The sequence below is a fragment of the Epinephelus moara genome, chromosome 13 (genome assembly GCF_006386435.1).
Source record: "Epinephelus moara isolate mb chromosome 13, YSFRI_EMoa_1.0, whole genome shotgun sequence".
NCBI classification, from domain to species: domain Eukaryota; kingdom Metazoa; phylum Chordata; class Actinopteri; order Perciformes; family Serranidae; genus Epinephelus; species Epinephelus moara.
Window position 1 is genome coordinate 37383107 of NC_065518.1, and position 26257 is coordinate 37409363.

Here is a 26257-nt window from a genome sequence, read left to right on the forward strand (position 1 = left end):
ATGACAGCGGTGTCAGCGCTCATAGATAATAAACATATGTGTATGAGCGCTCAGGCTGCCCCACCGAGAGCAGCCTCTCTCGGGTAGTCCTTTTAAATTCGTCACTGATATCTCTGTAGTGGTTAAGTATGAAATGTAATTCGTTTGGGGAATGTCTAATGGGCAATATTCAGTCTCAGTATATAAGATATATTATTATATTATTAAATGTTGTAACATNAACTCAACGCTTCAATAAAATGTTAGACTTAATACAATATTTAACTGCTTTTGTTTTTTCTAGGTGTACCAAGTAAACTGTCAAGTCTCCATAAAAATGTAGACAGAAAGCATAATGATGAGACAAATGCAGTGATGGACAGTAACTAAGAATCTATATGATGATAACAACACTTGAAATTGGGTCACTCTGCATAATGAGTAATTTTTAACTTTTTTTTAAAAAAACTTTTCATTCATTCATTTCATTCGTCTCATCACGTCTCATCCTCATCCTCCGCCTCATTCTCCGCTGTCTTTCTCGGATCTGCCTCCTCAGCTGGGCAGCCTCCTCCTCAGCCTGCAGGTACAGCAATCCTGCTGCAATAACATGCCCCAAGACGCCTTCTCCGATCCATGTCCGTTATTGATTTTTGATTTCCATCTCGCCAATGCTCACGATCACAATAGCCTAACCACCAACTCTCCACAAACTTTCCCCCCGCACCTGACTTTTGATTATTATCAGAGGCCAGGTGCGGGAATTGGATAGGCTATAGATTAAATATGATCAAGCTGCGGGGAGAAGGTTTTATAAGACATTTTATTAAACTATTTTGGCTATTTATATGTTTTTGTATGGCAGTTATATATGTTGAAACGTTAAAAACATATACACATTAATTTCTTATAATGTCTATGAAAAGACTCAGGGCTGGGCTGTGTTTATATTGTTTTATTCTAAATGCATGTATACAACACAGTACAACAGCCAAGGCGAGCGGAGGTGGTGATATCATCAAGTTAGCAGAAATGACTGTACTCCCGTCCTCCCGTCCTCCCGTTCTTGGGAAGTCCGGACTCTCGCGCGGACTTGCCGAGTCCGAACTTGCCAAGTCCACAAGTCCGAACTGCTGGACTTGTGTATTGAGAAACGGCTGTTGACTTTGAGAAACACACGATATCAGCGCTCTCTCTGTGGGCGGCGACAGTGACAGTCATCGCGAGACTCCACAGAATTCCAGGAGCTTGTGTGTGTGCCCTCCTTTCTCCTCCCCCTCCTCGCTCCGTTGGGAGAGAAGAAAATAAACCTCTTGGTGCTAACTAGGCTTGTCATGGAACCAAATCCAATATACCCGTTCTGCCCCCTGTGACTGACCAAGAGGTGCTTCCCCTGTATGCAGCATCTCGACCCGGGAGAAAAGCGTCGGAACCGTTTGGATATTCGGACTGTGTCTTTTTTAAAAGTCAAGTTGAAGACGCCGGCCACTGACGGTAGAGGTTTTCATTAGCTAGCCTATATGCGAGTTAGCTAACCGGGCTAACCATAGCCTAGCAAAGGAGCACCGAATGAACTTCGCATAGATTGACTGCTGCGACTGGAAAGGTAGCCTGCTGATTGACTTCAAACTTTCTGTTGGTTTGGGACCTTCACATGGGAGTCTGTTATTACTTAATGGACACTATCACCTCGGAGCTTGAACGCGATAACTGCAAATGTTTTTATGGCGTTCGCCATCACGTTATTGATCTTGAAATCCAGTGCCAAGCTAACAGGATATTAGCCACCTTTCTCGAGACTGCGCTTTGTGGTTGCAGGCCATGTACCCAAAAGCATGTATCACTGACTGAGTGACGAGAAGACTGGCTTGATGGCAGGTCATCTTTTATTGGGAAGCAGCCACGGAATACAACTAAACAAACAACAGAAGCGTTTGATTTGAGCCTTGTCCCCGAACAATTCAACTACAGGCTGGTCTTTTTATTTGGAAATGCAGTGCAGTGCTGGAGCTTTTTCGAAATTGGGATAAAAGAGACGTGCAAAAAGTATCTAAGTAATCCAGGAACATAAGTCCAGGGAGTTAACAAAGAGGCGAAATATAATGTCTGCCGCAAAGGAAACCCCCTGTAGGAAGTTTCAGGCGAATTTCTTCAATAAAAGTAAATGTCAAAACTGCTTCAAACCACGGGAGTTGCATCTATTGACGGACCAGGACTTGACCCAGGTAAGAAATTGATGTTACGAACAATAACATCGGTTTTTTTTTTTTATAACTAGTGAGTGAAGCAAATATAGCAGCCACTTGCATATTTTACCAACATTTGGCTGGTGGCTGGTGCTTATTTCCAACCCTGTCACTACTATCTAAATCCATAACATTTAGATTTCTCATTGCATTTAATAATTTAAAGTCCCTTGCATTGTCTGCCAATTAAGATAAACGTTTTCAACAACTTTTGTTGCTGCCAAACTTGGAAAGTGAAAAATGATTGTTTGCTGGAACAATGGGACCAGTCTGTCAAGCTCATGAGAATGTAGGCTGTCAGTTATGTCCTTGTAGCTTGAAAACCCTGCTTGCTTCAACATCTACTGTTTTACATTTAAACGGTTGACAGGACCTCTCTGAACCAAACTTGAGTTGTAATGACCAGCAGGGTGTTCATTGATGAGACAGTCGTCTGTAGTCCCTTTTACACTGCCAGATTTTCCGCGAATGTTCAGTTTTGCCGGCAAGCTGCGAGCATTTAGACACACAGAGCCGGATTGGCGAGTTGATCCGAGGTGCCCAATTTTCCGCTTCATAGGGTAGTCATATTGGCGGAACCCTTTTTGTTTAAATAGACCGAGGTGGCCTTCCGCAATGGGAGGGGCTGTTGAAGAATTGTGGGAGGGGCTGTTGATGACGCTGCATGTGCGACCCACTGGCGGTGGATAAACAGGAAACAGCTGATAGCAGGAATTAGCCAGCAGCTAGTAGCAAGAGGGAAACGCAAACCTGACAGACACTGTAAAGATGAGCAACTGAGGAGACAAGGAATTGCGCACTCTCCTTGCCCTCGCAAACAAAGAGGCCATTAACTGTCAGATGACGGGAACGGTGAAGAAAGGGCCGACTTATGAGAGAATCGCTGAAGGAATGACTAGCTGCGGCTTCCCTCCCATGTCACTGTTTGCGTCACAGGCTGAGCTACACGTTTTGTTTCTTGCTCACGCCTCCCATTGCCCCGAAAAAGGTGCATTCTGTATAAACAAAGTAGGTAGGCGGCATTTTGCCGCACTCCCTGATTTTGTATACTGCCAATGCTGAAAAAAGACTTGCCAATGCTGAAAAAAGACTGATTGGGCTTTCCTGCAAATTTGCACAATTCCTGTTTAAAAAGGCCTTGTATGTGGTGCAGCCTTTCTTGGGGTACATGAAAGGCAACAGTTCCATTACAGCTCAGGTGTAGGGAAAGTTTGGCAGATTATTTTGGCTGGAGCACAACACATCTATGGTTCCTTCACTTCCTTCTTATGTTGGTCTCTTTCCATCTGACTGAACCAGAGTGTTAAAAAGTGACTGGATTTCTGTGATTGATTGTGTAATCCTCAGCTGTTATATATCGGCAGTATGCTTGTTTTCAGTGTGTAACCCAGGCAGACTAGTGACCACTATTTGGAAGCTAATGGGGACCTGATTGAAGAACACCAAGGATGAGTGGACCAAAGATAACGTGAAGCTCCATTCAGCTGTGGAGATCATATTATAAGCATGTTTTCTCTCTCTTGGATCATCGGTCTCTGTTGTATCCTGTAATTGATCCCAGACATGAGGCCCAGATGGGCCCTTGAACATGGCTTAAGAGCCAAACAGCAACGTCAGCATCCTCTTCTTCTGCAACTCACTGAGTGTGTGGGGGCACAGGCTTGCTGCACAGAGTTTATTGTAGGTTAACCCTTTGTATGTGAGACTCCTTAGTCAGGATAGCAGACTTATGGTTACATCACTTCCTCTAATCTCATTGCGACCTGGCCCACACTCCTGCAGCCTGTATGATGTCACCTGGAACCAGAGAGGCTTACTGCCCTGGCCTTTGAGATTGATATGGCATCAGTCCTTTGTCATCACTGTTGTCCCTCTCGCCTACAGACGTTTGAAAATGTCTCCAGTCTGTCAGCTACCCAGACAGTTAGCAAGGAGCTCCGTTGCTCAAGCAGGTTTAGTAAGAAGTCTGTCTGGACAGTACTTGAACCAGTTAGGGCTGCACACCAGGCCTTTACTAGCCTAAAGCTGTGTTATTCAACACCACATAAACAGTATTAAACTTCTGAGCCTTGTTCAGCAGGCCCAAGGTAAGGCTTAGGCTTTGTAAAATGTTCCCATTGTTCAGAAAGTGATATGGGCTGTCTCAGAGGAGATAAACTCAATAACCCAGTGAAAGGAAAACTCCTCTCAAGCTGTGTAATGCCGTGATAACACCATAAATGGGTGAATTTCAGCACTAAATTAAATGCAAGTCATTCAGAAGTTAAAGGGAGCTGCAGCTCAGAAAGCATCTTTGAAACAGGTAGCCCATGTGAAAAAGTTATGCAAATTTGCAAAACGAAGAGAGCTGAACGTCTGAAGGATAGTATTGTCTTTAAACAATCTGTTTAGCCCTTTTTATTGTACAAATTTGCAGGAAAGCCCAATCAGTCTTCATTCAGCTTTGGCAGTATAAAAACAAAATCGGGGAGTGCAGGGAAATGCCGCCTGCCTCCATTTTGTCATACAGAACGTGCCTTTTTCGGGGCAATGGGGGGCGTGAGCAAGTAACAAAACGTGTAGCTCATCGTGTGATGTAAACAGTGAGGTACAATACATATAATACTTGCACTTTGCTCCGAGGGAAGCCACGACTGGTCAGTCCCTCGGCGATTCTCTCATAACTTGGCCCATCCTTCACTATTCCCATCATTTGACGGTTAATGGCCTCTTTGTTTGCGAGGGCAAGGAGGGCGCACAATTCCTTGTCTCCCCAGTTGCTCATCTTTGCAGTGTCTTTCAGGTTTGCGTTTCCCTCTTGCTACTAGCTGCTCATTCCTGCTATCAGCTGTTTCCTGTTAGTCCACCGCCAGTGGGTCGTACGTATGGCGCCATCAACAGCTCCTCCCACAGGTCATCAACAGCCCCTCCCGTGGCGGAAGGGCGCCTTGTTCCTTTTTAAATCAAAAAGGTTCCGCCAATATGTTCACCTGTATGCGGCAGAAAATTGGGCACCTTGGATCAACTCGCCAATCTGGCTCTGTGGGTCTAAACACTTGCAGCTTGCCTGCAAAACGGTCCAACCTTCGCCGAAAATCTGGCAGTGTAAAACGGGCTTTTGTTCAACACTGCAAGAATAAAAGGTGGGCGGGGGGAGGGGCTGCTGCTGAAGCCCGAGTGCATTCTTTTATTTCAGTCAACTTGGTTGGTAGAGTTTTTATTTCCCCTTGAGTTCCAAGTGTCTTGTCAAAGTTTCCTCATGGTCACATGAATTGTTTGTCCCTAGAGAGTTACGGTGTTCATCAGGCTTGGCGGGCGCACCCTGTTGGAGAAAAGTAATAGTGCTATTTGGGAGAGGTGGTGGGAGGCAGGGCAGTGATGAAGGATGCAGGCAGGCCAAACTTTACATGTATGTGGGAGACTGAGGAGTACAGGCAGGGATGTGATGGACCTTAAGGAGAGAGGGCAGGAGACACAAGGAGAGAAAGGAAGTGTGGGGTTGGGAAATTAGAGTAGAGTTTCCCAGCGGCTGCTGCTGGTTTTAAGGATTAAAGGTGGAGTCAACCTTTACAAAGCCTATAGCTTTAACATGAACTAAATGTTCCCACGCAGTAACTGACTGCAGTCTAGGGCTGTAGTCAACCAAAGAAAATCTTGGTCGACTAAAGTCGCACATAATCTTCAACTAATCGATTAGTTGTGGGGAAAAAAATCTGCACGTTACTTTTTACTTCTGCGGTGACGTGTCTGTGTCACTCTGCAGTTACACCTCCAAAACACTAGTCGGCGGTGGAGGACTGTGTTAAGTGCTGTAAAGTTTAGTTCAAATCAAACTTTATTTATATAGTTGATTCAAAACACACATTAAATATGGCTTAATAGAGACAATTTCAAACACAAGCACACAAATTAGCTTCACTATAAATTATGGATGCACCGAAATGAAAATTTGTGGCCGAAGCCGAATAAAATTAAACGCTTGGCCGAATACCGAGTACTGTTGTTTAGTTTTTCATAAGTTTTTGCAGATGAACCACCTCCAGATTAGTGTTGTCACGGTACCAAAATTGGGACCCACGGTACGATACCAGTGAAATATCACGGTTCTGAGTAGTATCACGATACCACAGCGAAAATGAGGCAGATGTGCCTTTTGTCGTTTATAAAAAGATAAATCACTTTTCTATAATGCATCAATGATACTTCAATGGAATAAATTACTTATTGACTTATTCATACTTCAAAAGCAGCATCAATAAGTGATTAACATAGGGGGGATCAAAATAAAATAAATAAATAAAATAAAAATCAACCAGCCACCCTCCTCCTCTGACAAGTAAAGAACAGTCCCTTCATAAGTAAAGAACAGTCCCTAAAATGCGCTGAGGTTTGTGGACCGTTACCTGCCACAAAGAGAGAAATGTGAACGGCTCGTTTCTCCTCTGACATGTCACATACCTGTGTGCTGCCACGGCTCAGCTGTCCAAGTACTTTTGGCCAGTCATGACGCCAAGAAGAGGACATTATTGGAGCCGGACTTCTCCGTCGCCAGTAAGCCTTTATCTTGCACCGCGGAGCACTATGGCCGCCGTATTTGACAGGAATACATTCCTGTCTGTGTCTGTGACCCCCGTTCAATAATAATAATATAATAATACATTTTATTTGAAAGCGCCTTTCTCAACACTCAAGGACACTTTACAGAGCATTAAAAACACAATTAAAGTCATAATTAAAATAAATAAAAACAACAGACAAGAGTGACAGAAAGTAAAAATGGATGTGGGCAGTTAAAGGGAATATGCAATTTGGAACAAATGGGTTTTGAGTTGTGATTTGAAATGGGGTAGAGAGTCCATGTTTCTGAGGTCCGGGGGGAGAGAGTTCCAGAGTTTGGGAGCAGAGCGACTGAAAGCTCCGCTCCCCATGGTGCTGAGCCGGGCGGAGGGCACAGAGAACCCACAACCGGTGGGATTCGCCTTTCGTTTCTGCTGCTGGTTGAAATCTGTACTCGCACAGCGTGCTGAATGATTTATTTTGCTCGCACAAAACTATTTTTAGTCGCAAATGCCAGTGCGGTGACAGACGGAGTAAAATATCGCCACACTGCCGACATTTTACTCCCTCCGTCACCGCATGCTTTTTGATTGCGTTATCAAAACACGCCGCTATTATTCGGCCTTGCTTTTCACTTATTCCACCAAATACCGAATGTGTGTCTTTTGCAATATTCGGACGAATATATTCGGTTACAGAATATTTGGTGCATCCCTACTATAAATCGCAGAACTGACAGACAAGCACTTGTCTTTATCTGGACACATTTCCCCCACCAATACAACATGCTAATGTTAATAGCACAAGTCTATGGCGTTTTACATTGTATAAATTAGCCTTGTGTCTAGCGATCTTTTCCTCTTCTCATATAAAACCAGGGACAACAGCAACATGTAACAAAGGTAACGGTACATAATTTGGCTCCATTACAACTCACAACATTCACCGACAAAACAACTGTCTTATACTAAACACGTTTTCCAAGCAAATACAACATGCTAATGTTATTAGCACCAGCCTATGGCATTTTACACTGTATAAATTAGCCTAGCAACGAGCGGAGACTCTGCTCATATGAAGCTAGGATAAATCCCGAAGTATAAATCCCTGAAGGATAAATCACACACACGACTTAAAATGCTATTTTAGTGGAGGCCTTACTGTCTTCACAATTTATTGTTTCTATCTGTGAAGTACAAGTAAATACAAGCTTCGTTTCCACTGAGGGAATGGTGTTGGTACACAGAAACTGACAGGTGGTCTGCGTCACCGCGATGCTGAGCGTAGGGTGGGCGAGTCCAACTTTCTGTCAACAACACCCCCATTTTCACAGGTAACTTAGCCTGTCCTCCTGTCACAGGAAATAATGGATTAATCCTGGAAAGCTATTGATGTAGCACTTTTCTCCTTATGAAAGTAACACGGCGATTATTCGACTAATGAGAATTTGGTCGGATGAGAGCATAGCGACCAAATAATAGACTAGTCGACCAGGAGACTACAGCCCTACTGCAGTCTGTTTTCAGTTTGCTCATCTGCTTTCATCACTCAGCAATAGACACCATCCCTTCATAACAAATATATTGTTGCTCATATGACTGTGGCCCAGCCTAATACAGTGTTTCTGTAAGGGCCTCTCATGTTGACAATCATTGTTGTGATAATGGAATGACTCACATGGGTCTCCTCCCTTGGTGTGGTGGTTTTTGTCACCTACATCCTGGTCAGTGACACCCCTGCTAGGATGAACCTGTGCTTCTGAGTTGCAGTTACAACTATGACCATGTCCACATTAATGAAGACAAATATGAAAACACAAATATGTTCTCTCAGTTTTGGCCTTCGCTCCATACTATCCAACCTTTTCTCCTCTGAAAATGGAGCTTTTTAATGGTTGTCTGACAGACAGGTGAATGGTTGCTGAACCCAAGTATCGACTATCAATATATTCATTCGTTGGGTAGGTAATTGGGTTTCAGTTTCGGGATTTGGACATTCTTCTTTTTCTTTTAATGTTAAAATGTTGGAGCTAGTTTAACGTTTCGACGCATCTATTTCACAACGCTTTGTCAGGCGTTGTTTTGGATTTAGAGCTTATTATTATGAGCTTTCATTCAAGTGTTTTTTCCTGACATCACAATATTGAGTGAATTTTAGAAAGAATAAAGAACACAGACATCAGTCAGTATCAGTCCTCCTGTCCTCTGTTCCTCTCTCTGCCACTGAGGAGTCACTGCCTGCAGATCACATGACCACCGGTAAGTTTTAAAGGAGACCTATTATGCTTTTTGGGGTTTTCCCTCTTATTATTGTGTTATATAGCATTTTTCTGCCTCTATAAGGTCTGCTAAGTTAAAAAAAAAAAAGTCCAGGCTACAGGGAGCTCTCTCTCCCCACAGACACACATCATGTGACCTGCGCTGAAACAGCTCGTTTTGAATTTACAGCTGTTCTCACTTCTACTTCTGTGACTAGTTACCTAATAGCGTTCATGGCACACAGTGCCCGCCTGAGCCGCACCCCCAAACACACCTACTCCGAGCTGAGGCGGAGGAGAGAGGCTGCAGAGTTTGAACCTGAGGAGACGCCATGTCTAGGAGATGCTGCTTTCTTCATTGTGACCAGAAATGGCCCTGGTTTGGACTGCCAAAGGACAAAGGAACAAAGAGGAAGTGGTTGGAGTTTATTTTTGATACAATTCCTCCACAATACAACCTGGAATTTGTGTTCCCTGTATTTTCCTGAGGACTGCTTCACAAACTGGCAACACTTCACTTCTGAATTTTCCCTTTGTTGGACAAATCTGAAGATTCGGGATCTCAACCTGTAAGTATGCTCTATGAGTTGTGAATTTGTTGTGTAAAAACAAACAAGGAAGCTGCTACCGTGTGTTGAAGTGTAGAGTACATGGCTGTAGGAGCTAACGTTAGGCTGTACACCCAGTGCTTAGCTGTAGACCTCTGGAGTATCTAACAGAGCTAAGATGTGCAGCATGTCCATATTGCCGCTAGCTAAACAGCTACTGCTGCTAGCTTGAGCGATTAGCAGACATGCAACAGTCAGACCTGGGGTGAAAGTAAGAGCTGCATTTATCTGTCAAAATGTGTGGCTGCCCTCGGAGTTTGATTGTGAATCGGGCTTTGCGGAGGACCTATTTCTCCCTTTTGCTGTAGGTCTCGGCTAACCGGCTAAGCAAACGCTTGAAATGCTTTTGCTATGCGGCGCAGAGAAAGTCACACTGCTAGTCTCACATGAATTTAACAAATAAATTGTGGACAGTCTAACAGAGCTAACATTTTGCAGCATGTCCATATTCACAAAAGTTTCAACATGTCTATCTGTGATGCCTGATCTGAGCAGCTAACTGTCGCTAGCTCGAGCGCTTAGCCGACAGGCAGCAATCAGACCTGCGTTTATCTGTCAAAATGTGTGGCTGTACTCGGAGTTTGATTGTGAATCGGCTTTTATCAAACGTTTCATGGAAAATGTATACCCATGTTTTTATTACTTTGAGCTCTGTTACATGGAGGCCGTTCACTATATCGTTACTAAACATTGTAGTTAGTCTGAGTTGAAGAGCTCAGGAGGTATTTGTGTGTGTGTGTGTCTGTCTCTACATGTGTTTGAATGGTACGTATGTGTGGTCTGCTGATTTTACAGGGAGGGGACAACACTGTTTAGCATTTAGATGTTGACTATGGATGGGTATGGTTATGTCTTACACGCTGATTTAGACAGCACACTAGTTCAGCTAATAGTGAATTGTTACTGATGAGCTAAAATGACAGCCGTCTGTATGTAGACTAACTTAGTTTGACACTTACCGTAAAACTGGGCAGATACTTTTAAACTTAGCTGCTGGCTGAGACAAACAGCCCTCTCTCTACCAGCACTAATGTTACCTGCACACAGTGAGACACATCAGCAGAGAGGAAGAAGGGCAGAGGACAGGAGGACAGAGGACAGCAGGACTGACATACAGTGACTGATAAAAACTAAACTTCTCAGTATTGTGATGTCAGGAATATTATTTATGTAGTAATGTTGCTGTTGTAAAAATTACTGTTGCTGCTCTGGAAACATTTAGTTCAAAATATTCAGTTATCCTGTTCTGAATTTATTCATTTTAAATGAATATATTTTCTAAAAAGCAATTAGTGTGTGTGTATATACATATATATATATATATATATATATATATATATATATATGAATCTGAGCAAAAATGTATCCTTTTAGTTTAGTTTTACCCTCAGCAAAGGCTATAAAAACAGACCCTAAATGCAGTAACTTGTAAATTGTTTTATTTTATTTCAACATAATAACATCAGATAAAAGATATGAAAATGTTGTGGCAACACTTGAAATATATACAAGAAAGGTGGATTCATGGAAGCACTTAATTTAAAAACACAAGGAACTCAATATTTGAATTCAATATTTTACAGAATGTATATGACCTGATGAGGCTCGTCTTCCCCAGAATCCCCATCCCAAAATGACCCGACACCCCTGTATGAGAGACCATAAAAGGAGGAAGTGGTTGCCTTACACGTCTCTCACTTCAGCCAAGGGGCAGCACGAGGACCAACGCAGTGACCAGCCGGAGCAGTAAACTTGTGGCGTATTGGTAATACAACACAGGACGGGGTGGACGCCTGAATGGAAAGAATTGGACACTATTAGTGTTGCAGATAAAATGCTACTGTGTTTATATTTATATATCTATCTATTGTATATTATTTAGTATGTTTTTTGTAGTTTTTCCTTTTTACATTTGCTAAAAATAAAGTTCTTTTGACAAAAGACTTATTTGTCATTTCTTTATAGGTGGGTTTTTTTGGTATAATGAAACTGTAGTGTTCAGAATTGAGTTTACACAGTTGTATTTCATTACATGTCATAAAAACATACTCTTCTTCAGTTCCGTGCCATAAGGGTCCATAGTCATACCTGTAAATGTTGTGGATGTTCTATGGGGTGTTCAGATTCAAACAGTCAGGCTCCAGGACTGGATGGTGTATCAAACATGTAGGATGAACTGGAACCTGGTCCATTACCCCAAAATTAAAGGTAATTAAAGTAAAAAGTAAAAAAGACACAAGGCATACTGTTTAATAAGTAAGCAAATATAGACTCAGGAGCCAACATCACTGCATAAAACAAATACTGATCCAGGAAGCAACATGTGTTTTACTTTGAAACTTTGATTTCATATAAATGATGTGGAGAAACTGTGATACATTAGTACATTGTACATATTGTAGATTACAAACACAAGGTGAAGATGATTATAAAATGCAGCTACATTTTAGTAGAATGGTCTCAGTAAACACGACAGCTAAGACATCTGAATGTTACCAGTTATTTGTATTCATTTGTTTTTGTATAATACAGAAATCTGTCATCTCAATCTGCTGTGGTAAAATTAATGAATTCACAGGATAAAACTTGTGTGCTATTAATGGGGAGTGTGTTAGAAGCAGAATTTATAATAACTTTGGTATTATTACCGAACACGAGCTACATTAGTATGATCATATATAAGGCTGCTTAGATTAAAAAGGAGTTATTCTTCACACCACGTCATATAACAGCTGAATGCTGCTGTTGGTGTTTCCACGTTATGTAGTAACTGACTATATTGTTAGAAACCTTTTGTACTGTGCAGCAGACGTTTTTAACTTCATTCAGAGGACAGACATACAGTTGTTCCCATAACGTCAGATAAGTTACTGTTATCATGTTACAGCTGAAATATAAGACGGCTACAAAATAAAAACTTACCACTGACAAGAAACGTCCAGCTACAGTGTTTGTTTTGAAGCGGCTTCGGAGTCTGTCTGCTCGTGTTTCTTCGCTCAAATTTAAAAAAAAAAAAAAAGGCCAACAGTCGGCATCGTTTGCTTTAGCTTTAGCCTCTGTTGTTGTTTTGAGGCAGCCTCCGTAGGTGAAGGCAGATAAGGTAAGGGGCGTGACGTTTCCGATTCACCCTCTAAGCGTTGCACCAATCAGAGCAGACTGACCACGATGACCAATCAGAGCAGACTGGGCTGCTGGGGAGGCGGGACATAAGCCCAAACATAGCGTTTCACACAGAGGTGCTGCAGCAGTGAGCAGTATAAGACAAATGTTTGTTTTGAACAGTAAAGCACATAAATCTATTCCACTAGACCCCAATATTACATATTTATATGAATATGACCCCGAAAAAAGCATAATAGGTCCACTTTAAGATATGAGACAAACTGAGCTAAACTGTTTGACATAAACAGCTGTTGTTTTAGCTTGTTAGTAACAATTTGCTGGAAAGCGCTCTGTGCTTGTTAATAACATGATATTGGCGGCGGTGGATGAGAGACTGCGGACAGAGCAGATTGAAATATCACTGTTTTCTACATTTCGCTGATCAGGTGTATTGATAAAATATTGTCTTTATTCTCGAGGAGGTTTTATTGCACTCAGTAACAGTTGTAGTTGTTGTCAGCTCACCTTATCTTCACCTCTCTGTCTCCACTGTGTTTGTGTGTGTCTGTGAGTGTGCATGTAAAAGTGGCGCAGCAGCCAGCCCAGGAAGTACAGACAGTAGGAGGAGACGCTGAAGCATGATTATAAATTACACCCAAAAGTAAAAAAGTAAGATAACAGTTACAGATTAAAGAGACGGTAATACGGAGCTTCTCAATACTATGCTTGTTCATAACTTAGTACTGCAGCTTGTTTACTTACTTACGAGATTAACAGGGTTAAAGCTTCACTCATCCATGGGAAAAATGTATATTAAAAGATAAATCGGAGTTGCTCCGGGTGAGAGGCGGAGGGCCGGGGTGGGCTTCCTGATAGCCCCCAGACTCTCTGCCTGTACGTTGGGGTTTACCCCGGTAGACGAAAGGGTTGCTTCCCTGCGCCTTCGGGTCGGGGAACGGGTCCTGACTGTTGTCTGTGCTTATGCACCGAACAACAGTTCAGAGTACCCACCCTTTTTGGAGTCCCTGGGACGGGTGCTGGACAGCGCCCCGACCGGGGACTCCATTGTTCTGCTGGGGGACTTCAACGCTCACGTGGGCAATGACAGCGGGACCTGGAGGGGCGTGATTGGGAGGAACGGCCTGCCCGATCTGAACCCGAGTGGTGTTCAGTTATTGGACTTCTGTGCGGGTCGCAGTTTGGCCATAACTAACACCATGTTCAAACATAAGGATGTCCATCGGTGCACGTGGCACCAGGACAGCCTAGGTCGCAGGTCAATGATCGACTTTGTAGTCGTATCATTTGACCTGCGGCCATATGTTCTGGACACTCGGGTGAAGAGAGGAGCAGAGCTGTCAACTGATCACCACCTGGTGGTGAGTTGGATCAGATGGTGGGGGAGGACGCCGCGCAGACCTGGCAGGCCCAAACGAACAGTGAGGGTCTGCTGGGAACGCCTGGCGGAAGAACCTGTCCAGATGATCTTCAACTCCCACCTCCGGGAGAGCTTCGACCGCGTCCCGAGGGCAGAGGGGGACATTGAGTCCGAATGGGCCTTGTTCCGCTCTGCCATTGTCGAGGCGGCTGTTGTGAGCTGTGGCCGCAAGGCCGCTGGGGCCAGTCGCGGCGGTAATCCCCGAACCCGCTGGTGGACACCAGAGGTGAGGGGAGCCGTCAGGCTGAAGAAGGAGGCCTACAGGGCATGGTTGGTCTGTGGGTCTCCGGAAGCAGCTGACGGGTACCGGCGGGCCAAGCGGAGCGCAGCAGCGGCAGTCGTTGAGGCAAAAACTCGGGCGTGGGAGGAGTTCGGTGAGGCCATGGAGGAAGACTATCGATCGGCTCCAAAGAGGTTCTGGCAAACCGTCCGGCGCCTCAGGGGGGGAAGGCGGCAACTTGCTCACACTGTTTACAGTGGGGGCGGGGAGCTGCTGACGTCAACTGAGGACATTGTCGGGCGGTGGAAGGAATACTTTGAGGAGCTCCTCAATCCCACCAACACGTATTCCAGTGAGGAAACAGAGACGGGGGTCTCGGGGGCGGGTCGTCCAATTTCTGGGGCAGAAGTTGCTGAGGTAGTGAAACAACTCCGAGGCGGCGGAGCCCCGGGGGTGGATGAGATTCGTCCTGGATATCTCAAGGCTCTGGATGTTGTAGGGCTGTCCTGGCTGACACGCCTCTGCAACATTGCGTGGACATCGGGGGCAGTGCCTCTGGAGTGGCAGACCGGGGTGGTGGTCCCCATTTTCAAGAAAGGGGACCAGAGGGTGTGTTCCAACTACAGGGGGATCACACTCCTCAGCCTACCCGGTAAGGTTTACTCCAGGGTGCTGGAGAAGAGGGTCCGGTCGATAGTTGAACCTCGGATTGAGGAGGAGCAATGTGGTTTTCGTCCCGGACGCGGAACCGTGGACCAGCTCTTTACCCTCGCCAGGGTGCTGGAGGGGGCATGGGAGTTTGCCCAACCAGTCCACATGTGTTTTGTGGATTTGGAGAAGGCTTACGACCGTGTCCCCAGGGGCATCCTGTGGGGGGTGCTCCGGGAGTATGGGGTTGGTGGCCCCTTGCTAAGGGCCATCCAGTCCCTGTACCAAAGGAGCATGAGTCTGGTTCGCGTGGCTGGCAGTAAGTCGGACCTGTTCCCGGTGAGGGTTGGACTCCGCCAGGGCTGCCCTTTGTCACCGGTTCTGTTCATAACTTTTATGGACAGAATTTCTAGGCGCAGCCGAGTGGTGGAGGGTGTCAGGTTCGGTGACGGGAGGATCTCGTCCCTGCTTTTTGCGGATGACGTGGTCTTCCTAGCTCCATCGAACAGTGACCTCCAGCTCTCGCTGGGGCGGTTCGCAGCCGAGTGTGAAGCGGCTGGGATGAGAATCAGCACCTCCAAGTCTGAGGCCATGGTCCTCAGCCGGAAAAGGGTGGATTGCCCACTCCAGGTCAGGGGGGAGGTCCTTCCTCAGGTGGAGGAGTTTAAGTATCTCGGGATCTTGTTCACGAGTGAGGGTAGGATGGAGCGGGAGATTGACAGGCGGATTGGGGCGGCGTCAGCAGTGATGCAGGTGCTTAACCGGTCCGATAAATCTCGGATTTTTATGAATCGATATTGGGTCATCCCAGTGAAGATCGAATTGAATCGGATGAATCGATTATTTTAACCCAGCTCTAGTGTGCGCATTGGGGCGGAACTCCGCCGTGCTCGATATATAGAGAGCACAGGAGAATTGTTAACGCACGACCATGTAGAGACAGAAATGACTTGTGGTGCAATTCAATCTAGCACTTTACTATTTGGTGCAATTTTGCCTTCTCTGTGTTTAACATCAACCTGCCATGGGACTGGAGACGGAAGTTAGCCGCCTGGCTATAATCTCATGTATTTACAAGTAATTGTTTATTGATACGTATTGTCCCTTTTTTTTAAATAAATAAATCAAATCAAATACATAAGATAAATTACATAAGGCTTTTTAGTTTGTTTAATAAAAGGACAAGGTATAGACCTGTTCAATAGGTAAGTTAACCTTAAATGACTTCTGTTGTGATCTGGCGCTATATAGAAAATAAAATTGAATAAAATGAACTTGCCGTTGGGGGGCTGTTCGCCCCTCTAATACAATAATTGGGGAAACACTGTATAGTATACACAGATATAAACTATGTATGCAGAGATAAAAATTGATTGACTAGATGAATAACCAGTTGATTCATAAACTAATTTTTTAATGTTTTTTTTATTTGTTATTTCAAAATGTAAACGTGGAAATATTGAGCAGACTGCTGAACAGGATTTATTGGTTTATTGAATCAACTGAAATTAAATCCGAACTGACAGTGTATCATCTAGTTGTGATGTCATTGATGCTTGGCACCATAGTAGAAGTGACGTCATCGTTGGGGATATGAAATCACTATGGCAGATGTGTTAGCACATGGTGGGGATCATCACATGTGCTTGCCACAAACATAAAGTTTTTTAAAAGTGCAAACATTGTCATTGGGAGCATCTAGATTTTATTCCAGTCCACACTTACTCACCCTGATGAAAGAAAGTTTGAAGGGTCAATTCAGTCCTATCACACAATTATATTCAGTCCAAATCACACCATTCAGACTTACCGATGTGACTACTAAATCAAAGAGAAATGAAAATATTCAGTATCAGGCTCACAGGGGACAGTTGTATAGCATCATGTTTATTGTTAAATTACTCACCTTTGCCATGTCATGGCCTCCAATCCAAGTTTGGTCATCTCTGTTAGTTGCAATGTTGATTATCAGTTTGACTAAGTCATAATCACTTCTGTCTTGTATCAATGCCAGATTCCAACCAAGCGCAGTGCAGGCAAGCTAATAAAAATAGATATAGGGAGGGAGAGAAAATCATCATACAGTTTGGCAATTGAAGTTCAGCTCATACTCTTCCATAAAGTATCTCTGCATCAATCCAGGCCTTTGGAGCATGTTGGTACATATAACACTTACCTCCAAACTTCATCCAACAAGAAGGGCAGATCTTTTCCTGGCTTTGGGCTACAACACCGATGTAGATGATTAGTTTAGATGATTAGGAGAGAATCGATTTTAAAAAAAGAATGAATTTGGAAGCTTATTAATGACTTGAACAACAGTCACAAAGTGTCAGCTGTTGTATTATAATCATCCACCACCCGACTCTGAGAAGTACCAATCTTCACAATGCACCTGCGAACATAAAGAGAACATCATAAGCACTGGACTCAACTTGAGCTTTATTATTTATTTTAATGTGTATTATTCACTACCTTACTCACTACATTTGTATGCACTGCTTGTTATTGTAAATGCAGAATATGGAAATGACAGAATATGTTTGAAACATGATGTTGGGCTCAGAGACATGGTACTGATGATTAAAGTTTAGGTGTTATAGCACCAACATCTGTCTAAAATAAATGTACAGTATACATTTTCTCCAATCCACAGTCCACTGGTTAAACAAAGGACCACAATGAAGAAAAGACTAGAGGCCATCTGTGTAAACAGGGCTCCAGACTGCAGCCAAATGGTTGTATTTTGCAACCATTTTTGGAGTCAGTGCGAGTATTTTTTACAGCTACTCGCTTGTGTGCGTCCTGCAAATTTGCAGGCTTTGTTGTTAAATGAGGGAGCGTGTTTGCCAGTGTAGGCTAATGTGTGTAAAGTGATTAGTTAACTGTGAAGATCACGTCATCCACACTAATCAGTAAGCCCGTTTGAGGTGAACTGCACCTCGCCTGGAGAGTGGACGAGATCAGGCAGCTGCAGCAGGAGGCAGAGACAACAAGCTGTAGTCAAGTTGGAGGCTGAATTCAAATGTCCACCCTCTGGACTTGCAGACTGAGCCCTCGCGGACTTCAGTTGTACATAGTGTGACGTATTTATTGTCATCACGTCTGCAAGGGCAGAGACTGCAAGCGGCTGTCAGACAGTCCTTGAGACTGTTTTACTCGTTGCCGTGGAAACGGTTCAACTATCGCTGCTGTCATATTCATATATATGTCATATAAGTTGATGAATAGTGTCTACTCATCTGTCCCTGCAGATTGCAGAATCCCATGTATAATCCTTTTTGTGACAAAAAAATGTATTAATACATCACTATATAACAGGTTGCACGCCTTCAAAAACAGAAGTGTTTGTAAATCAGGACTATAACTCAATAAATTGGGCATTACTTACATTAGAAGACCTTCTTTTGTTATTTGGCCAATTTTTCAGCCTATTTCACTACACAGCACATACTACATAGGCTAAATAAATTGTGTCTGACTATAGGGTTAATTTTTTCGGAGGTAAAAAAAAAAAGACAACTGCTTTCATTAAAGATCAGTCAGATATAATCAGGGCTTCCAGGGCTCAACAATAAGGATTGCCCGATTGCCCGGGGCAAGTAAAACTCACGGTCGGGCATGTAAACTAACAACTCACTTGCCCAAGTTTTACTTGCCCGATCGGGCAAGTTGCTAAAAATAGTAAAAGTTAATAACTAATTGATAAAATAAATGTATTTTAAAATGTGCTCTTCGGCTCTGATGCAGCGGTCTCTCTGCCTGAAGTCACAGGCACAGCTGTGTAACAATGTCCTGCCCTCAGCCCCCATTGATATTATTTTGCGCGACGGACGCTTCATATAATAACATAACAATATACTATTTATGGTGTTATGCCATCGTGTCATTTCTGTCTCTACATGGTCACGCGTTAACAATTCTCCACGGCACTCATGCTGAGCTTGTGTTGCGTTCAGGCGTTGTCACGTAAATAACAACTTCCAACACTTAAATAGGTCAAAGCACAAAACAGCAGCATGTCAAGTGACTTTTTACTTTATTATATTCAATAAAATTGTATGTTCCTAAATCTTGAGACACCTCATATGTAAGCTAGACAGACATTTCACCTGCTCATTACTGTGCACGAATGTACTGTATGTACTTAGTCCTAAAGAGCCCTTCTGGTGCCAGCAGATACATAGAAACATCCCAGCAGGCTGTGCTTAGCAAGCATACAAAAAAGTTTCACGCTTGTGAAAATTATTTTTCATGCGTGTGCTTCACCTCCGCTGCTACAACTCCATCCTAGGGGAAACACTGCTGTGTGCGTTTTGTGCAACAGGTGGATGTGGTAGTCTACTGGTAGAGTAGAGAGAGAGCTAAGTAGCGTTGTACAGTAGAGCAGGGCAGAGAGATGGAAGCAAAATAAATTAAACCCGGTGTTAATACAGTAGAACTGGAGAGAGGGGTGAAAAATAAATAGAGGTGGGCATGGCTCAAGTAGGGCGCAAAATTATAGACGGAGAACGATTGACAAATTTTTCACTTTAAGCCCTGACACTGTCATTTTTGTGTAGGAATTAAGCTACAATACATGACATGTTGTTTTAATTAATAAATACAGTGTGAATAAAGATTACATAACATAAAAATAACTGCAGTCTTTGTTATTTGATAGCCGCTTAAATTAAACAATTTTTATAGGGCAAGTAAAAACTGACTTCAGGCAAGTAGATCTCTGACCAACTTGCCCGACCGGGCAAGTGAAAAAAAACCCTTAGTGTTGAACCCTGGCTTCACATCTATACAGATGTTATTTTAAGAATCCTCACATCCCACCGACCACAAGTCTCTGTGATACTAAATACGTCAATAATTAAAACAATCAAATGTTAATATACAGTAGACTATATATAATTTATGATATAGTTAAAATGGCCAAAAATGTGAATAATTGCGTTGCAGGACGATTTAAGGTGTGCCCCTAAATTATCTGCTTGTGCTCCTGAAATGTTTAGTTAGGGGCTACAGTGCTCCTACTCAAGAAAGTTAGTCTGGAGCAGTGTTGGGTAAGGGTTACTTTAAAAGTAATCAAAGTATGGTACTGCGTTACTTTTTAAAAAAGTAACCAGTTACTTTACTGCGTTACTCCCTGAGTAAAGTAACTCAATTACTTTAGAAGTACTTCCAACGTTACTCCCTGAGAAAAGTAACTCAAGCACATTTAAAGTACTTTTGAGTATTCTACATTTCCTTTTGGGCAATGGACCACAGGGCGCTAAGCCTACATTTTTTTGTCTCCAAAATTAAAGTTATGGACCACTTGCCCTTCACTGAGGTCCAATTCTCCCATCACAGCCGTCACTTTGACCAGTAGAAACACAGAACGATCTGCTGCCGTAGACAACTGTATGACAACAATACCCCAGCATTTTTAATATTTCCTCTAGGGATGTTACCACACAGAGTAAAAGGGGGAAATGATGGTGTGAAACAGCAGAGGCACTTTGTCAACCTGCTGAGTTAACGTACTGTCATTAGCATCAAGCTAGCAAACAATGGTACATCCTCACGGTCGGACATAAAGTAATAACCAAATAGCGGCGGGGCTTTTACTCACCACAACTGCAGAGGCTCCCAGCTTCATTTGAAACAAACTGCATTATAGATGGTCCGTTATTTATTAATCCCTCTGTGTGTTTATATATTTACTTTTTATCCGCTCCGTTGTTTTTATAAAGTTAACATATCGCACCGTCATTTCAAACTCAACACTTGTTTCAAATTAAAAGCCCCTTATAACCTCTGCTGAGAGAATCCCTCCATTTTCTAAATAGGCTATTATTGTGAAACATTTGTCAGAACTTCCTGTGGAAGATACAGTAGCTTGATAGTTTACGTTACATATGGCGCTTCAAATGTAGCTCCTGCCATCTGCTGACGCTTTTAGGTGACTACAACATGTCGGCTGGCACATGAACAGACACAGTTCTGGCAGTGACTCAAATAATAGTGAAAGTAATAAAAATAGGACAAGAATAACCCGATGACATCACACACGGCGTGAAAGACGACCGGGGATAATTGGTGAGTACCAGCGTGTACCAGGCATAATGCAAGTCCTGAGACTGAAATATGTGTGTCAGCGAGTCCTACTCCACCTATTTAGACTCCACCGTAGACAACGGCAACATTTCTCCGACCACGTAGCGAGCCACAAGCTCCGTGGCTTCTTTCAGACTGATAGGTTTAACGTTATCTCCGTTATTAGAACCAAACGACAGCCATTGCTGTTTTGGAGCTGAAGGACCAGCGTTCTAAAAGTAACGGAAGTAACTGATGTCTTGTTTGAAAATGTACTTAAGTATTTGATTACTCAAACAGCAAACTAACGTGTTAGGTTACTCGTTACTGCAAAAAGTAATCAAAGTACTCTAACGCGTTACTTTGTAACGCGTTATACCCAACTCTGGTCTGGAGCCCTGGTAAAGACACTGTATATTAATGAAGTTATGCAACACAGTAAGTTTATGAATTGTGTAAACCTTAAGTTCATAAACTTTTTACAGAAACAAGGCGTTGTTTGTAAATGTGATACTAAAAAGGATGAAGAGTCTTTTCTATAGATATGACTTAAAACAGCTGAGGCAGTGATGAACAGCAGGAATGAGAGCCTTATCTTTTGATGATCAGGTAAGGTATTACATTCAATAAATAAGAGGCCAAAACAAAATGTGAAGCACCACAGACTCAGCATGTAAATAAGTGCTCTCTGTTTATCAATGATGCCGTGTATATGTCTTCGGCTGTTTTTGTGGAAGTTGAGACTGGGAAAAGTGAAGCTTTAATACGTTGCCATTGACAATATGGGAGACATCAAAGAGTTTGCCATCTTGGTTTAGACTACAGAGTCTCCATGTTATTATTAGTTGCTAACTTCATAATTATGGGAGAAGCTGCTATCTAAGCTAGCAGCAGACCAGTGGCAAGTGATGTTTAGCACATCAGCTGATGTCCTGTACAATAAACAGTGCTGCAGAACTAGGACTGTGTGTCCATTTCCGACACTGACAGGAGAGGGGCAGCAGAGCAGCACACCTGCAAATGACACCAAAACATGGTAAAGTCTCTCAGCATAGTTTGTGTTACACAAATATTTCGGTACAGACATTTACCCACCCATGTGACGGATAGCCTTCAGAGATTTACTCGCCAAATGGAAAACCTATCCACATTTGGCGCTTAATGGGTGTTAATTTCAAACCCTGAGTTCACTGCACATACAAATGCCATTATGAAAATAAACTTAACAAAAAATTAAGGTGAAGGAAACTATAAAATAAAATGAAGAGCCTCAGTTAGCAAATTAACTAACTTAGGCTAGCTAACTAGAAAGACAAACTGACAGACGGACAGATCAAGCAACAAACAGATACAACTATACAGAGAAATAGCAGAGGCTATAATGCTCAGTTATGGTCAAATACAAGAGAAGTTGACTAGCTAGCTCACAATGATGTTTCTGATGTTTCTGACAGTACACGCACAAGCTTGGAGGATGACCTATGACCTACAGCTTCTGTTGCAGTCAAGGTTGTTGCTGTCTCAGCAACAACTTTTTTTTTTTTTTTTTAAATTTCAGCACAAAATTAGGTTATTTCTCAAAAGCATTTAGCAAACAATGTGACTAATCAACATTGTCAGGAAATGACTCAGACAAATATGAACCATCAAAAAAAAAGCCAAAATACATTGGAGGGAGATTTTAAGCATGCCATCATCAAACAGAGCTGATAAGGCCTCAGTCAAAAGGCTGACTAACAGGTTGTTTGTTGCTGCAAAATGCAGTGTGAGAAGGGAAACTAAAGTTTAGGTGTTAACCCAGAAGTCTTCTTTCATTCATATTTACCTTGTGTGTCTCCTTCCCACCCCTCTCAGCACACACTGTCTTCTAGTTTTAATGATAAACTAAGTTGCTCTTTTTTCCGCCCCTCTCTCTCTAACAGGCTAAACCTATTTATGGTGGATGGCTGTGCTTGGCCCCTGAGGGAACTGACTTTGACAATCCTATGCAGAGATCCCGGGTAAGAGCATGCGGTCTAGGCCCATTGTTTGTTCAATTAATAGTTGTACACATGATAGACGCACACATATATGCTGATACTCGTCTTAATGAATGGAAATTTATTGAAGTAGGAATACTTGCAGGTTGAAGCTCCATTTACTATCCCTACAGCCTCTTCTAATATAATGAAAAGTGAGACTAAATTCTAATGCTTATTGTTATTTAATTGTCTGTTGAGAAAGAGCAGTGTGTGTGTGCATTGTGTCTTTCACCTACTGTGCTTCAAAAAATGGATAATCTCACTTTATGTACTTTTCCTGGCAGAAATGGCAACGCAGATTCTTTGTGCTGTATGAACATGGGTGTCTGCGCTTTGCCCTGGACGAATCAGTAAGTAATGTGCCAGACTTCCTCCTCTCATAGTCGCCACATTGTGAACCCAGGGCCAGGAATTTAATCAATCAATTTGTCACATCATATAAAATACAATTCAAGGGAAATGTAATCCCACCAGTTCCTTCAGTGTGTGCAATAAAAAGGTTTGTAATAATGAATTACGGCTGGGCGATAAACATTAAATATATTTGATGTATCTATTATTGTGCGTCAGGGCTGTATGATAACTTTTTTGCATATAGCACTGGTGCTACAGAGGTTTAGAGTTTTGTACCACAGGCCACTAAGTTGTAGTACGAGTATAGAAATGTTAAATAAATCCATTGTACTTAGATCACAAATTAAATTCTTTGTTGGCTGCAGTTTAAAAGTCATTTTCCATGACCTTTCAAATAGGGATGGGTATTTTTTTAAGATTGAAAATTTTAAATACTAGTCCATACCCATTGGTAGCTTTGTCACCTTCTACCTATGCCAATCCTCAATGCCTATGTGCAGTTTCACAAAGATTGACCATGTCAGTGAGTAGAAAAACGTGAGATAGACAGAATGACACACTGACAGTTTCCGTGATTATGTACAGCATACCATACCATGAGTTAGTCATACCAAAAATTAGAAAAAAAATAACATTTGGCCACAGGGGGAGCCACAGCGATCGGTCGCATTTTAGCCATTTTTAAGCATTTTTCTGTTGTTATAGCACCACCCAGTTGCCAATTAGAGTTAAATTTCTCCAGTCATCTTGAGGCGTCCTGTTCTACATATCTACCAAGTTTAGTAGAAATCGATACGGCGGTTAGGCCTACATAAGAAATTAGCTCTCTAGTGCCCCCATTTTGTTTTATCGGGTCAATAATGGAGGGGTCCCCTCAGATTATGTGTGGTCATATGCCTACAAAGTTGCGTGGTGATCAGTGAAACCCTTGAGATGTTATACACCTTTATGTGATGAGCCACGCCCTCCACAACATTCATTGCCTTATAGAAGCTCAGTTTTAAGAAGTTTTCCAACTTTTGCCAAGGGGGAACTTGATATTGGTCCCTAGATTATGTTCACAGAGTTTCATGCAGATCGGTCAAACTTCCTAGGAAGAGATCGATTTTGAGTGTTTTTCAAAAAATTTGAAATGGCGGAAAATCTGTATAACCGGAAGTTATGGGTTCTTGTGTCAGATTTGTTACTCATGAGGAGAGGCATCTCTGTGCAAAGTTTCATGTCTCTACGACATACGGGGCATGAGATATGCCCATTCAAATTTTGCAATTTCAATCGGTTGCTATAGAGCCCCCCTTTGGCCAATTGATGTAATATTGCTTCATTTGCATCCTCCCATGACCTTCTACCACAAATTTCACATGGATTGACCAAGTCAGTGAGGAGAAAAATGTGGAACAGACACACCTACAGACAGAGTTTTCGTCATTATATAGTAAGATAACTAAATGTTGTTTCTAGAGCAGCAGCAGTAATTTTTACCACAGCAAAGTCACTGTATAAATAATATTTCTGACATTACAATACTGAATGAGGTTTAGTTTTTGTTAGTCGCTATCAGTCATTCCTCCTGTCCTCTGTCCTGCTCCCTCTCTGCTGATGTGATTCACTGCGTGCAGGTAACCTTAGTGCTGGTAGAGAGAGGAGGGGCTCTCTGTGTCAGCCAGCAGCACAATTTACAAGTACTTTCCCAATTTTAAGATAAGTGGCAAACTAAGCTAAACAGTTAGACTGCATACAGACAGCTGTCATTTTAGCTTACACACACACACACACACACACACACACACACACACACACACAATTTGCTATTAGCCCAACTAGCAGGCTGTCNCACACACACACACACACACACACACACACACACACACACACACACAATTTGCTATTAGCCCAACTAGCAGGCTGTCATTGTATAAAACATAATGTTATCAGCAGTGGATGAGAGGCTGCAAATAGAGCAGAATTAACTAGAAAATTTCCCAAGAAATTTTGACAGGTGCCTACTACTGCCACCAAGTACTGAGGTACTAGATGCAGCAGGTACTACAGGTACTGTATACTTCAGGTACAGCATACTACAGGTCCTGTATACTTTCGGTACAGCATACCACAGGTAATACAGGTACATGTACTGTATACTACAGGTGCTGTATAGTACAGGCTCATGCCTACTACAGGTACTGCAGACATGTACTACATACAAGTATTACGTCAGTGGTTCCCCTACCACCACCTACAGTAGTAGTAGTAGTAGTAGTACTACAAAGCTATAGTGGATAATAGATGCTGATGTATAATGTTCACATGCTCTTTAAAGTTGCCCCAATGATCTCTGTGTTTGGCATTCATAGCCTAAACAGTAGCAACAGTAGCAGAGGCAGCAGAGGTAATAGTAGTACTTGTTGTTGGGATTCACAGGACCACATATGATTTGCCATTTGTTAAAATCTAAACGGGACATTTGAAGGCTTTTTCCTCTGCATGCTCTTTGTCTTCAAACAAAGAGAGCTATGTGACACCCATCTCCACAGGAGGTCTCACCTCACACCTCAGCGAGACTCAAGTTCCAAAATTTGATTGGACAGGACTTTTACAGTGACATGTGACTCTGATGTCACAGGCATCTGTAGAAGGTCTGCTCCCTTCAGACAAATCTCTCTTTTACTCGGGAACTGCGGAGCAGCCCACACCTTTTTCCTGCTGGGTCTGGAACAGCCCAGATGCTCAGGCCCTTGCTCCTTGCCCTGAACCATCAAAGGTGGGGCAATTGATCACA

The 26257-nt window shown here is 42.7% G+C and overlaps 1 protein-coding gene and 1 long non-coding RNA gene across 4 annotated transcripts in view; one reads left to right on the plus strand and one right to left on the minus strand.

The window, feature by feature from the left end:
• The first annotated feature begins 1246 nt into the window (after positions 1-1246).
• mprip (myosin phosphatase Rho interacting protein) overlaps positions 1247-26257 on the plus strand; it is a 159400-nt gene continuing 134389 nt past the window's right edge. For all 3 annotated transcript variants that reach the window (XM_050060259.1, XM_050060260.1, XM_050060261.1), the window contains exons 1-3: positions 1247-2204; positions 23026-23103; positions 23409-23474. In XM_050060259.1, coding sequence (XP_049916216.1) covers positions 2082-2204; positions 23026-23103; positions 23409-23474 — 267 coding nt within the window. In that variant the 5' untranslated portion in view covers positions 1247-2081. The remainder of the gene's footprint in view (positions 2205-23025; positions 23104-23408; positions 23475-26257) is intronic.
• On the minus strand, positions 11298-17601 carry LOC126399967 (uncharacterized). The gene is made up of 3 exons (XR_007570941.1): positions 16941-17601; positions 11715-11809; positions 11298-11419 (listed from the first exon to the last, which is right to left on the minus strand). It is a non-coding gene; the product is annotated as an uncharacterized LOC126399967 (long non-coding RNA).